Source organism: Orcinus orca, chromosome 20, assembly GCF_937001465.1.
Source record: "Orcinus orca chromosome 20, mOrcOrc1.1, whole genome shotgun sequence".
Taxonomy (NCBI): domain Eukaryota; kingdom Metazoa; phylum Chordata; class Mammalia; order Artiodactyla; family Delphinidae; genus Orcinus; species Orcinus orca.
Genome location: NC_064578.1, coordinates 47963556 through 47977548, shown reverse-complemented (window position 1 = coordinate 47977548; position 13993 = coordinate 47963556). Strand labels below are relative to the sequence as shown.

Here is a 13993-nt window from a genome sequence, read left to right as displayed (position 1 = left end):
ACGGTGGCTAAAAGACAAAGCCAGAGGTGAGCGGGCGGGGGTGGGCAGCAGCTCTGAAGGTACTTTAGACATCCTATGGGAAACTGGGGACCGAGTGGACTGACGTCCTGCCACAGGAAGTGGGGGAGCCCGTAGACTGGCTCATTGCCGCCCTGTGGGGCGGGCGTGCGGGGATAATCCACTGAGAGAAGCGGGTGATGTGAGAGGGAAATACCACACCCAGCAGAGAGACTATCAGACATCCCAGTACCATCTTGGGAGGGGAGTCCAGAATGTGAGTGTCCCGGACCAGGATTCCTCTTCCGGCTCCGGACTCACTGTGTGACCGTGGGCAACTCCTGCCCTCGGTGTTTCTAAGGTGGGAAATGGTTCAAGCGCGATTTTCAGGTATGAGTCACCTTTTTTTTTTGGCCACACTGGGGCATGAGGGAATCTTAGTTCCCCGACCAGGGATCGAACCTGTTCCCCCTGCAGTGGAAGCGCAGAGTCTTACCCACTGGGATGCGTTAAGAAGTCCCAAGTCTCTGACACTCTTGCGACGGTAATGAGGAAAAGGTTTAGAAGCTGTTGTCCAAAAAGGAAGTTTAGGGGTGAGTCAGGGAAAGGAAGGAGGAAGGGGTGCCCCATAGTGGGGAATGCCTGGAGGAGGGGTGCAGTACAGCTCCAAACAGCCCTGTCCCACCATCCTTTATTCAATCCGCTCATCCATTTGTTGTCAGTCCACCTGCCTCAGCCTGACTGCCCTAGGACCTAACTTCTTGACTCCTACTCCTAGGACTAAGGGGCCCTGGGTTGGCTTTGGACAGCCTAACCTTCACTTGGGAGAAGGAAGTGCTGTCACCTGGGTTCCCTAGGGGGTCACATTATTTACAGATCTCATCAGGCTGGAGAAACACTGACAGACCAACAGAGATGCTACAAGCCTCAGGCAGAGGCACACATGCAGTTCTTTCTGGATTAGGAGTATGTGTCAATCCAAGTGAGGACCTTTGGGAATTTCCTGTGCAGAAAAGAAACTGACATAGCCCCCAGGCCCAGAGACCCCCAAACTCATCATCTTCTCTGCCATAGACATCATCATTAGCCAAGGTTAGAACTGGAGTTGGCTCCAGACACACACAGGAAGGCTCAGACAGGCTCAGAGCTCAGACTGGGCCCAAGGCCATTCCCTGTCACACGGCAAGACACAGCCTCACCAACAGGACAGTGTGCCCAGAGGCAGCACACACCATGGTCAAGAACGGGCCTTGGAGGGCTTCCCTGGTGGCGCAGTGGTTGAGAGTCCGCCTGCCGATGCAGGGGACACGGGTTCATGCCCCTGTCCGGGAAGATCCCACATGCCGCGGAGCGGCTGGGCCCACGAGCCATGGACGCTGAACCTGCGCGTCCGGAGCCTGTGCTCTGCAACGGGGTAGGCCACAACAGTGAGAGGCCCGCATACCACAAAAAAAAAAAAAAAAGTTGAACTCATAGAAACAGAGATTCAAAAAATGGTTGCCAGGGGCTACGGTTGGGGGAAAATAGGGAAAAGTTGGTAAAAGAGTACAAACTTTCAGTTATAAGATGAATAGGGTCTGAGGATCTAATGTATAACATGTTGACTATAGTTGATAATACTGTATTATATAACTGCAATTTGCTAAGAGAATAGAACTTGTGTTCTCATCAGAAGAAAGAAAAGGGTACGTATGTGAGGTGACGAATGTGTTAGCTAACTCAGTGGTAGGAATCCTTTTACGATGTATACATATATCACATCATCATGCTGTACACTTTAACTATATTGCAATTTTGTCAATTATACCTCAGTAAAGCTGGAAAAAAAGTGGCCTTGCAACCTTGAGTCTGGCTGGCTCAGAACATGTCTCACTCACGTACCACATGCCCTTTGTATCCACGTCCATTTTCATTTAATAAATTTTTTGCACCAAAAGCAAAACACAACAAACAAAAAAACCCTAGCCAGATACTACCACAGTATCTGACTCATACCAATGAGCCACGCTTCTAATTCATAAGGCCTTCATTTTATTTTTTTTAATGGAAACAAGTCTTCATTAAGTAACTTTTAATATCAGAAAAATAAAACTCTCATAATTCTCTTTACAGCAAATATATCATATCAGTGTCAGTGCTCTGGCCATCTTAAGTTAAAGGTGCTTTATCATAAAATATATGGTTTTAAACTTCACTCAAATTGAATTTATAATCCCTATGACTTCCCTACAAGGCCTTCATGTTACAGGGGAGGAAATGGAAGCCCAAAAAGGGAGAAGGTTTGGCCAGGATCTCCAAGTCAATGGCTGAACCCAGGCTAGAACTCACATCCTCAGGAGGCGGCGGCGAAGGGGAGTGTTTAGGTTTCTCCTGCTTGCTGGGCATGATTCTGTCACTTTGCCAATGATCCTCCTCCCCAAGCCCCCTGCGCACTTCACAGCGAGCACTGCCCATTACCTGCCCCTCCCCTCCACCTCCCTGGACACGTCTGGCCCTCCTCAGACCTTTCACGCCTCCACAACCCTCATGGACCACAGGACAAGGCAGAAAGGCAACTCCGTAACTTTATTTCACTATGTGAAGGGGTAGGGGTGTTTGGTCCAGCTAGATCGTCAGTCCCTGAAGGCAAACAGAAGGCCTAAGAGGATGCCCCAAGCAGGTCTCCCACTAGAGGGCTCTGCACCAGCAAACTGGGCCTTTTCTAAGATGTTGATGGCCTCAGTCACTCTGATGCTGCCAATATGGTGAAAGTGGGATAAAATATCGGTGTTTTCACGAGCACAGCCCATGAGGAGGAAGGTGGTATTGAGATACCCTGTAAGGAAGAGAGCAAGGAGTCAGAGACACTTTCAAGACTCAAACATCCTACCCCTCCTTCCAGACACCCCTCACAAACCAGGACCCCTGCTCTCCCACCAAACACTCAGGTACCAGGCACCTTCTCCCCTCCTCCTTGGAATTATGTGCCACAACCCCCATCCCCCAGGACCCAGACACAGGACCATGGGACCTCAGTCCCACCCACCTCCCTCAGAGACGGGAAGGCAGCAGGCCTAGAGCAGGCATCTGAGAAAGAAAGTTTCTCTTCTCTCACCTGCCTGAAATTTTAAGGTGGAACTGTAACACTCAGTAGCATTGTTGGGGCAAGCCTCGGTGGTGACAAAATTTGGGAGGCAGTCCTTGGAGTGCTCGCCCACACAGGTTGGGCAACTATGGGAAGAAGATGCTAAAGCCTTAGGAGCCTTGGCCTTGAGTTTCACAAAAGGATCCATGTTGGTGAGGTTATTGCAGAGGTATGTCCGGCAGACACGGCTATAGGAGGCAATGGACAATCCGGGCGGCGAAACGAGGTAGGAGACTTGCGGGGGGTAAGATGAAGCTGGGCTGCAGCCTTTAAAACCCACAATTCCCCTTCTGGTCCCTGTGGGGCAGAAGATTGGAGAGCTCTGATCAGTGTCGCTGGCCACACCCAGTTCAAGCTCCCAGCCCACGCCCTGCTCTTCCTGCTGCCCCATCACCAACTTTGCCCCTCCCCCACTGTCCTCTCACCACTCAGATTTCCCACGTCTCATCTGCCTCTCCTCACTCTTCTCCCCACAGGAGCCCGTCTGCGCCTCTCTCCCTTGTATCCCAAACTTGTCTTCTCTCCCAGAGTCCCCCTCTCCTCCTGGGATCTGTCCACCTCCATTGTGTCCTCTTATCCAGCCCACACCACAACCAGCTGGGTCCTGCCCCTCTCCTGCCGATGTCTGGATGCTGTTCCCAAACATATAATGGGGTAGATATCTGGAACTCAAGTCCAGAGTCCCTGGGTGCTAGGAATGGAGGTGGGGTCAGAAGACCAAGCAAACAAAATGTCGCAAAGTCACCCCTGTTCACCTGTCTCGATGAACACCAGCGTCTCCTCACAGCCCTCATTCAGTTTACACACCATGCTCCTCATCAGAAGCCATTGCCAGTTATGGAGATCAACAGCTCTGAAGAGGGAAGATGTTGCTTCATAACACAAAAGAGCTCCAGCCCCTAAAGAGAGAATGTTCTTCCAGTCACCTGCCCCTCACATTGCCTTCTCAGCCCCGAACCGCCAATCAAGAGCTCAGCCTCCACAGACCCTGTCTCCCGAGGGACCCAGATATGCAGCTTTCCTTCCCCCAGTGACATGAATCCAGCCCTCCCATCCCAGCCAAGAGGGTCCCTAAGGGTCCAGCCACAAAGGACATACAAGGCAGAGTGGAAATGGCCCCTAGGAGACAGAGCAGCTGCACGGGGCTCAAATGCTGAGGTCCCATGGTCCTGTGTCTGGGTCCTGGATGCTGGGCCTCGGTCTGGAACCAATTTCAATCTAGGTCTCAAGCTCAGTTCTTGTCAGCCTCTGGGTCACTGTTTCTGGAGCAGAAAGTTGATTATCATTTTCATTAACATAGGCTCCCTGAGCCCTTCAGGGACACAGGTCTTCCCATCTCCATAGTCTCTCTTCCAACCTAACCCGAACCCACATTAGCTTCTCAAATCCTGACTCTTCACTCTCCTGCTTAGGTTCTGCCACTGGACATGGTGCTGAGCAGAGGACGCTGGCTTATTCAAAGGATCACTATCATACAGGCTATTCTCCATCCAGAGACAATGAGGTCAGAACAACAAATGTGTGTGTAGGAGTTAACCAACATATTACTAAATAACCCTTGACTCGAAAAAGAAATTAAAAAGTATTTAGAACTGAATAATAGCAAACATACTACATGTCACACACACACACGTGCATGTAAAATCTGATGAAAACTGAATAAGGCCTATAAGTTAGTTAAGAGTAATATACCAATGTCAATTTCCTGCTCATATACTACAGTTATACAGAATGTCCCTATGGGGAACTGGAAGAAGGGTTTAAGGGACTCTAAAATTTTTGCAACTTCTTGTAAGCCAATAATCATTTCAACATCAAAAGTTTTTTAAAATACACATCAAAATTTGGGACTCTGATTTCTAAATCAATATTCAGAAGTAAATTTATAATTTAAATACATTTATCAGGAAACAAGAAGAATTACAAAATGTTTATGAATTAACTCAAGAAGTTATATGAGACCACAAAGCATCCCCCAAAAAGGGATAGAAATAAAGATGATGACAGAAATCAATGGAATAGAAAACAACAAAAAAGTATTACAAAAGACTAATATTCATTCTTTGACAATATTACTAAGATAATTCTCTGGCAACTCTGATCAAGAAAAAAAGATGCAAATAAAATACAGAATGAAAAATTAACAGACATCACATGTTCTAAGAATAATAAAAGTGTCATTAACAACTCTACATTTATAAATTTGAAAACCCAGATGAAGTGGATAAGTTTCTAAAATAATATGAAGTGCCAAAATTGGCATAAGAGCACATACAAAGTCTTAAAACGAGAATGGTCAAGGATCTCAGGCAAATTGACAAGAAAAAGAGAGCAACCCCAGCAGGGGAATGGACCAAGCATATGAAGAAGCAATCTCAAAAACAAACCAGGGGGCTTCCCTGGTGGCACAGTGGTTGAGAGTCCACCTGCCGATGCAGGGGACACGGGTTCGTGCCCCGGTCCGGGAAGATCCCACATACCGCGGAGCGGCTAGGCCCGTGAGCCATGGCTGCTGAGCCTGTGCGTCCGGAGCCTGTGCTCCGCAACAGGAGAGGCCACAACAGTGAGAGGCCTGCGTACCGCAAAACAAAACAAAACAAACAACAACAAAAAAAACAAAGTCTAACAAGCATATGAAGAAACACCCCAGCTCAACAATAATCAGAGAAATACAATGTATCCAAATGTGCATCTATCAGACTGGCGAGGGATCAGAAAGCTGGAAAACTATGAGCATTGGTAGGACTGTGGGGCTACAGAGACCCTTGTGCACTGCTGCTCATGGGGTAGTTGGGGCCAGGGATAGGGTCCTCTTCTGGACCCTGAGGAAGGGAGGAGTTCTGAACAGTGTCTCAGACCCAAAGCATCATTCATTGTGGGGAGGAGTCTGGCAATACTTAGTCAAATTAGGCTTACAAAGAGCCATCTCTGGTATATCCTAGGTACACATAACAGAGATTTCCACCTTCAACTACAAAGGAACACATGAGAATGTAGCATTATTATGGTGACAGTGAGCTGAAGGCAATGTGGGCGTCCCTCCCTGAGACCTAGTGAACATGCGACACGCAGGGGATGCACACCATGGAATAGCATGCAGCAGTTAGAAGCAACTGGTTAGATGTACGCATCACATGCACTGGATGGATCATAAAAACAGTGCTGATTATTTTAAATAGTAAATAATGTCATTCGCATAAATTGAAGCATCATGCACATAAAACACCGCACATCTTGCAAGAACACACACAAACTAAAAGATATGCATTAACCACCTGAAATGAGTGCCTATGCAACAGTTAGAGAATAAAAGTGGGGAACTGGGGATTACTGGAAATAACTAAAACACTGTAGGTTGTACAAAGTTGATAGACTTTGGACTCAAAGACAGACCAACGCTGGAATCTTTACCTCTCCATTGTCTAGCTGTGTAATCTTGTGCATCTTATTGAACTCATTTATAAAATATATTAGTAATATATCCCATAGAGTCATTGTTGAAAATTAATAAGATTATTAGTATAAAGTGCCAGGCAAGAGCTAAGCTCTCCAAAAATGTTGGTCCCCCTATCTCTCTCTCCACTACCTAAAGGTTTAATGTCAATTGCTTCAGCTGGCATTGAAGCATTCCACACATCCTCACCCTTCCTCCCCCAGACTGGCCCCCAACAACCTTTCCAACTTCGTCTAGTACTGCCCCCCTGCACAGCAGTCCAGCTAGAGGTCACTTCTGCCACACTTCTCTGTCCAGAATACCTGACACAGGATCCGTAATCCAGAAATCTGCGGCAAACTAAGAGGCCAAGACCAGCAGAAAAGATGGGACACAGGAAGGGGAAATGAAGGCTGACAAAGGATCAAACAAAGGAGTTGGACCAAGCAGAGAAGATGGCACACACCTGCCTGGGAACGCAAAACAACGGGACCCAGCAATCTGAGAACAAGCACGGACACAACCAGAAAAGAGTGGAATGAAATCCTCAAGGAAAAAGGGATGGAGTGGTGGTCAGAGGCGATGCTATCCCTACAAAAGAGAAACCACACAGACAAGGAGGAGCAAACTGTTGGAATGGAACCTTGCAGGGAGCAGAGAAAGCACAATCGGGAGCGGCAGAAAAATGAGGAGTGGGGCACAAGGACCGGGTTCTCAGGGGAGAGAGGAGACAATCTTAGAGGCTCAAAGAGAGAAAAGGAGACAGGGCAGAATGCATAGAGAAAAGGGCACACCACGGAGAATGGGGAGGGAAACCGTGAGATGGGTCTAGTAGAGATGCACAGAGAAGGCTACAATTAGAGAGTGGAGCACCGAGAATGGGGTGCAATCCGGGAGGAAGATGAACACAGACGGTGGAAAAGGCTAAAAAGACAGAAAAACCACAGAAGCGTCTCAGGAAGCGAAGAGGAGGATGGGAGGGGCAGGGGTCCAGGCTATGAGGGAATGAGGCACGTGGAGAAAGAGGTTCCGAAAATCAGCAGGATGAACAGGCAGAGAGAGAGAGGCTCTCAGAGACGGAAAATGTCAGAGTTAGGAAAATCAGCACCAGCGCGGACGATAAGAGACACAAGGAATGGGGCTCAGCGTGAGAAGGTGGGACCCAGGAAGGAAACAGGGATATCACAGCACAGGGAACATAAAAGGAGAAAGGTAGATCGGGAGTTGGGCAGCGGGAGAGAAGTGCGAAAGCACGGGCATCCACACAGCAAAGAGTAACCGCCCGCGCAGAGTCGAAGACAAACGCTCAAGAGGCGCCGTCCCTGCAGTGCTGGCCGGAGGGCGAGACTGCGCGTGCGCGGGAGGGCGGGCCGGGCAGCCGTTCCTGGGGGGGCAGGGCCAGCCTCGTCCTGGAAGCGTTACTCGACGCCCCATTGGCCACCTCCCCAAAAAGGGAAAGAACAGTCTGGGAAGGCAAATCACACAAGGAGGGAGAAGTGTCGCGAGACTCAACTCGACGCTCTATTGGCTGGCCTGATAGTCTGGCGCGAGGAGAAGCGGGCCGGAGGTAAAGGGGCGGGCCGTCAGTGAAGGATCTTGAAGCGCACTGGTCGCTCGCCTCGGCGGCAGAAGGCGCCGCTTGAAGCTCATTGGTCCTTGTAAGAAGGGGCGGGAAAAGTGGCGCGAGCGAGGCCATTCCTCACCCCACTGCCCCACCACCTTCTTTCGCCTCATCCTGAGTGTGACTTCGCTCGAGGCTGTGGTAACCGCGGCTGACGACGCGAACGCGACCCCGCCCCTCCCGTCTCTTCCCCTCCCTGTCTTCGCTGGACTCCCTGCCCCAGACAACGGTCGCCTCCCCACTAACGGTCCTCGCGGCCCCTTCGCCCATCCCCCACCGAGGCCCCTGGGCGCGCTCCCCGAGCCCCGAGCCCTCCCTGGGACCCTGGAGCAGGGCGAGGCCGCGGGGACAGCTGCAGAAGGGGGTGCACGCGAGGAACAGATGCATGGGGAGGTGTGGCGGGCGCGGTTCGAGGCTGCTTGTTGGGAATGGGCGAAGGCGCGTAAAGGCCGGGCGCAGCGACGGCGCGGGATTGCCTTAGTTTGGAAGGCGTGTGGGTGCAAGAGAGGAGTTTGGGCCGTGGGGAGGGGGCTTTGGGCCTCGATCAGGGCCTGGCACATGGAAGGGGCTCAGTAAACCTTTGCTGAAGGAATGAAAATAATTCTTGAAAGTGAGGCAAGGGATCCATGAGAAAGATGTAGTTACTGAGGTGCAAGGGAGTGGTCTGATTAAAAGGGCTGCGGGGGAGAAATTGAATTGCAGGGCATACGTGAGGCTAAGAATTGAAAGGGGAGCATAAACGTTATGTGTGGGAATTGGATAAATGCAGGAGGGAGGGATGATAATTGTTGAAGAGAATGCCGGGGAAACTGTGGGAATGGGGTGTTGGTGGAAGGCGGGTGTAAGAACTGCTGCAGAGGGCGTGAGAGTGCGCGAGTATGCCCCAAACTGGGATTTCTGCCTGGAAAGGAACATGTGAGCGGAGAATAATGTTTGGATCGAAAGATACACAAGAAAGGAAAGAGAGAGGTTCTTGGGAAAGATGATGCCTGAGGAAAGTGAAGAAGGAGAAAGCCAGGGGAGACTCAAGGGTGACAGCTGAGTCCAGGTGTGGGCGAAATGGAAAAATCCTTCAGGCGTGGCCTCCCAGAGGCAAGAGGGCTGGTCAGGAGAGGGCCCACGTGTCCACCCTGACCCCCCACTCCTGCCCCTAGATACATGGAACCCAATGAAATGCCTGCTGTCCACCACTGCCCCTCAGACTCTGCCACAGGGGGTGAGACTAGAGCCCCCCAGGGCGGGGAGCTCGTCCCCAGGAGAGTTGTCAGTCGCTCTCCAACGTGCGCCCGCTGCCGCAGTCACGGTGTCACTGCCCGCCTCAAGGGCCACAAGCGCCTCTGCCTCTTTCAGGCTTGCAAGTGTCACAAATGTGTCCTCGTCTTGTGAGTATGAGATCCAGGGAAGGGAGAGGATGGGCCTCATCCGAAAGGCGGCTGACCTGCCTTCTGACTCGCCACCCCCTCTTTAGGGAGCGCCGAAGAGTCATGGCTGCCCAGGTGGCCCAGCGTAGGCAGGAGGAGGCGCAGCTGAAGCGGCACCTGGCTCGGGGGCAGATGAGGAAAGGGGCGGCTCCTCCCAAAGCTCCCAGCAGTGTCAAGAAGGGAGTCACTCAACCAAGGCTCCACCGTGAGTGTCTCTGGCCAGGGCCAGGGCAGGAATGTGGGCAGGGAAAGCCTAGGTAGGAAAAAGAGTCCCAGTCCTGCCACTGAATTGGTGCGCGACCTGGGGCAAGGTGTTTCTATTCTCTGGACCTCACCCTCCCCAACTATAAAATGTGATTAAGTGTTGGGAGGATGCGGTGAGGTCTGTGGGTAGAAATGGGACCGAGAGAGATAATTCAGTTTGGGGTTGGAGTGGGATGGCCCTCAGGAGAAAGAGCTCACCAAAGCTCTCCCTGGTCTCTCACAGCTGCAAAGGAGAACATAGCACCCCAGCCTCAGACTCCCCATAGGGCAGTCCCACTGGCACTGACACCCCCTGAGAAGGTAAGGAAAAACTGCGCCCTGAGGGGACCCCTGTCTTAGCCCCTGCCCAGATCCCTTCCTGTATGCCTTCAGCACCTGGGTTCTAGGTCCAGCCCTGAATTGCTGTGTCATCTTGGGCAAATCACTTCTATTCCATGGACAAAATGAAGCAGTGGGATTTTATGGCCCTTCAAGCTCTAAAGTTTTGGGGTCCTACCTACATCCTGGAACATACCCATTCCTTCTCCAGCCTTGTACCTGACTCCAACCTATGCCCCCTGCAGGAGAACTCCCAGGGGCCTCTGCTGCTCAGCTGTCCCCCAGAAGCCTTGCCTTTGCCCCGGACTCCAGTGCCTCCAGGCCCTTTGGCCACTGGACACTGGCTGCCTCCAGGCCTTTCCGTACCAACCCCAGTGGTGTGCCGCTTGCTATGCCAAGAACCTGCTGTCCCTCTGCATCCTTTCCCTGGTAAGATGAATTCAACGTTAATTCAAGAGATATGTGAATGACTAGGTACCACTGTATCAGAAAGACAAGAGGAAAAAGATACAGGGTAGGAAGAGGGAAGACAAGCCATGACCTCTGCATACGCTCTGCATTCTCTTACCCTCGTTAGGCTTTGACCGTGGCGCTGCCCTCTGGCTGCCCACTCATGGGCCCCTCCCAGCCTGCTCAGGATCTCGCCCAATACTGATGGCTCCTCTTTCTGGAGAATCCCAAGGGCCCTCTACCCTGCCCCACACGTGAGTAGGGAGAAAAAGATATGTGTTTATGATGTGCCTAACCCTGTGCTGGATACCATAGTAGATAAAGAAGAAGAAAAGGTCACAGACTAATGGGTGAGGCAGAGCTCTCCTAGGTCTGCCATTGCCTAGCTGTGAACCTTTGTACAAGTATCTTTACCTCTCTAAGCCTTTTTTTCTGTCAGTAAATCAGAGACACTACTACTTCTTGGTAATAATGAGAATTAGCAATAATATATGGAATACAGCTAGCACAAGCCCTGGCCTTAAACAAGTAGTGGCTATTAAATCCACTTAAACAGATAAGATAGGGTTGAACTGCCTGCTGAAGTGGGGGTGGGGTGGGGGGGCGGGGGGGGGACGACATGCTGCTAAGAGCCTCAGAGGCCTAGAAGAGAGGCCAAAGGCCATTAGAGAAAGCTTCCTAAAGGTGAGCCAAGCTGCTCCTCAAGTTCCATAGCGATTGGGGAACTAGGAGGGAAGGAAACCAGACTCTGGTAGGGCAGGAACAGTCACCTCAATCCCTCTAGATGTTTTGTCAGGTTTTTTTTTTTAGCGGACACCAGTTATTTCCCATAATCGTCACAGTAGCCCTGGTAGGAAGAAGCTGACAGATATTTTCATTTTACAGAAAACAAAGCAGGCCATAACAGAGGAAGGGACTTGCCCAAGGCCACAAAGCCTAATGACCCAGCAGGCACTCAGATTCCCAGATCAGAACATAGCAAAATCCTGCCCCTGTTTCCATGTGTACCTGTCTTTCCATGTTTAATACCCCTGGCATCTTTTCTCCTTATTTCCAGATGCTCGACTCTGAAACTTCAGCCCTGTGGCACCCCAGACCCGCTTCTGCTGCAGCCACAGGTCCTGGGGAAGAATTGGGACCCAGGACCCTGGGAGGAAGTTGAGCTTGGGGAAGGGAAGAGTAGGGGATAATGAAGTAACCAGGGGCAGAGGGAGCACCTGGAGGGTGGGCAGAAGTGGGGATTCCCAGTCTGCTTCTCTCTCTTTCCTTTGCAGGCCCCCAGAGCCTCTCGCCTGGACTGGACCTCTGACCCCTCAGAGTGGCAGCTGCAGTGGGAGGCAGCCGAGGCTCTTATGGGACTGAAAGATTCGTTTCAGGCTTCCCGCCTGACCCCTTCTGGTCCTTCCAACCATGCCTGGATTTCCCTGCGCCACCCCTGTGGCCCACCAGGTAACCTGTTCCTTAAAAGGAGGGGATGGGATAGGCATGACTGAGAAATGGAGGTACTGGAGTAAGCAGGGACTAACCAAATAGATCAGGAAGTTCAAGATCCCAGGCCCAGGCCCCAAGCTTTTCAACCTAGCCCCTGGGATTACAGTTGAGAGTTATTCAGTGAATCTGTTTTATCCTTTTTGTACTCAAAAGCAAATGTCCAGTGCCCTGATGTCAAGGAAAGTGAGGCCCTGAGAGAGGCAGGGACTTGCCTGAGTGCCTATAGCAAGACAGTGGCAAAGCCTGTTCTCCTGACTCCAGCCAAGGTTTTTTCTCTGGACCCAAACTGCCTGCTGAAGTCTGGAGAGGGACTGAAGAGGTAACAAGGGTCTGGCCTGGAAGGAGATTTGATAACTGCCTTCAAGGAGCTTCCATTCTATTTGGGAAACCTGGATGCCTTCAGAAAGCTCAGTGACAAACCTGGAGAGAACTAGAGGAATCTTGAGGCATGAGAAACACCTATGGGGACAGAGAGGGAAGGCTGAGATTTCTCTTGTCCAAAATGGTGGATTGGACATGCTGTGTGGGACTGGAGGGACTGCTGGAACAGAAGCAGATGAGTATGGAGGGGCTTCTGATCATGGAGGTCTGGCATGCCAGGCTTGGGCATCTAGACAAGCACCTGTACATGAAGGGGAGCAAGGGAATGTTTCTGAGTAAGGGACATATTCTGAATCCCTGAGCTTTAGAAAGACACGTATGGTGGCTGTGATGGAGGGATTGGATGAGGCAAGACTAGAAGTGGGAAAATCAGTGAGGAGGAAGTGTTTGCTATAATCCAGGTGAAGAAAGATGGGCCTGGATTAGATGGGGTAAAACGAGAGGGTTTGCTGGGAGGGGAAATAGATGTGACCTGGTCCTGCCCCCTTCCTTCCTGTCTGTAGCTCCTGCTGAAGAAGGAGGATTCCAGCCTGTTGTCCCCTCTCTCTGACCCAGTCCAGCCCCCTCCGTGGCTCTACATATTGGGCATCTGGGATCCATCTCCCTCCTGAGCTAGAAGCCCAGAGGTGGAGGCCTCACTGGGGTAGGGGGGCAACAGCCTGCAGGCATTGCATATTTGGTATTTTACTTACAGATTTATGCATGGAATTTAATGTAGCACAAGCTTCAGGCTTGTTTTAAAGCTTTCAGGTGCTTTGTTAGCTTTTGGCTCCTTTTGTAGCATGGCCATTTCCTTGGCTGAAGGGGGATATTCTTTTACCTTCCTCGGATCCTGGGACCTTTTAAAATCCCCAACAAAGAGAAAGTTGTGCAGTTTAAGTTAACCAGTATCTAAATAGATTTTTGCATGAGTTCATGTTCCAGGGTATTTATTTGACGTGTGATTCTGTATATACCTGTGCACTCATGTCTGTCTCCATGCATGTGAAAACAGGAGAGAATTTTCATTTTGTGTCTAGGTTTGTGTGAGTAAGCAAAAAATAAACCTGTATTGTTTTAAGCCACTGAGATGTGGGGATTGTTTGCTACCGCAGCCTAACCTAGTTTATTCTGACTGACAGAAAGGACTTGTTCAATTCACTTCCCAAAGTGAAAATCAGATATTCAGTAACTACCACAAATAACTACAAACTTGGATTTCTTTTTATGGCCAGATAAGAAAGAGTGGTAGGCAGACACGGTAGGTGATTCACTGACTCAATAATTAAGTGACTGCTCTGTGCCAAGCATGGACAGTTTCCAGCTGCCCAGAGGGGCACAAGTGGAAATACCTACAGGGCCAAGCAGATCATATAAATGAGTAAAGAAGGCCAGAGGAGCCCTAGAAAACTGAGAATGCATGCCCTACCTAAGAAGGTAGCTTTCTTTTGGCCCTAGTGGATTGTTGCCAGGCAGGAACGTGGGCTCCGGATTGCCATATCTTCTGATTTTTC

General features: G+C 50.5%; 2 protein-coding genes across 2 annotated transcripts; one reads left to right on the top strand and one right to left on the bottom strand.

Moving 5' to 3' along the window:
- Nucleotides 1–2548: 2548 nt before the first annotated feature.
- On the bottom strand, nt 2549–4379 carry LYPD4 (LY6/PLAUR domain containing 4). The gene is made up of 4 exons (XM_033430849.2): nt 4220–4379; nt 3877–4020; nt 3092–3418; nt 2549–2812 (listed from the first exon to the last, which is right to left on the bottom strand). Exons 1-4 carry the CDS (start codon nt 4284–4286, stop codon nt 2610–2612), a joined length of 741 nt encoding a protein of 246 aa, XP_033286740.1. The 5' UTR covers nt 4287–4379; the 3' UTR covers nt 2549–2609.
- A 1505-nt stretch (nt 4380–5884) lies between these two features.
- DMRTC2 (DMRT like family C2) lies at nt 5885–13746 on the top strand. The gene is made up of 9 exons (XM_049703552.1): nt 5885–8568; nt 9330–9557; nt 9644–9801; nt 10084–10160; nt 10424–10607; nt 10756–10882; nt 11686–11746; nt 11903–12077; nt 13004–13746. Exons 1-9 carry the CDS (start codon nt 8561–8563, stop codon nt 13048–13050), a joined length of 1065 nt encoding a protein of 354 aa, XP_049559509.1. The 5' UTR covers nt 5885–8560; the 3' UTR covers nt 13051–13746.
- The last annotated feature ends 247 nt before the right edge of the window (nt 13747–13993 follow it).

Coding starts and splice junctions, on each gene's coding strand:
- LYPD4 (XM_033430849.2), bottom strand. CDS start 4,286: ATGGGACCTCAGCATTTGAGCCCCGTGCAGCTGCTCTGTCTCCTAGGG. Junction 4,021..4,219: donor GGCCATTTCCACTCTGCCTT/GTATGTCCTTTG, acceptor TTCTCTCTTTAG/GGGCTGGAGCTCTTTTGTGT. Junction 3,419..3,876: donor GCTGGTGTTCATCGAGACAG/GTGAACAGGGGT, acceptor TCTGCCCCACAG/GGACCAGAAGGGGAATTGTG.
- DMRTC2 (XM_049703552.1), top strand. Junction 9,802..10,083: donor CACTCAACCAAGGCTCCACC/GTGAGTGTCTCT, acceptor GGTCTCTCACAG/CTGCAAAGGAGAACATAGCA. Junction 12,078..13,003: donor CCACCCCTGTGGCCCACCAG/GTAACCTGTTCC, acceptor TCCTGTCTGTAG/CTCCTGCTGAAGAAGGAGGA.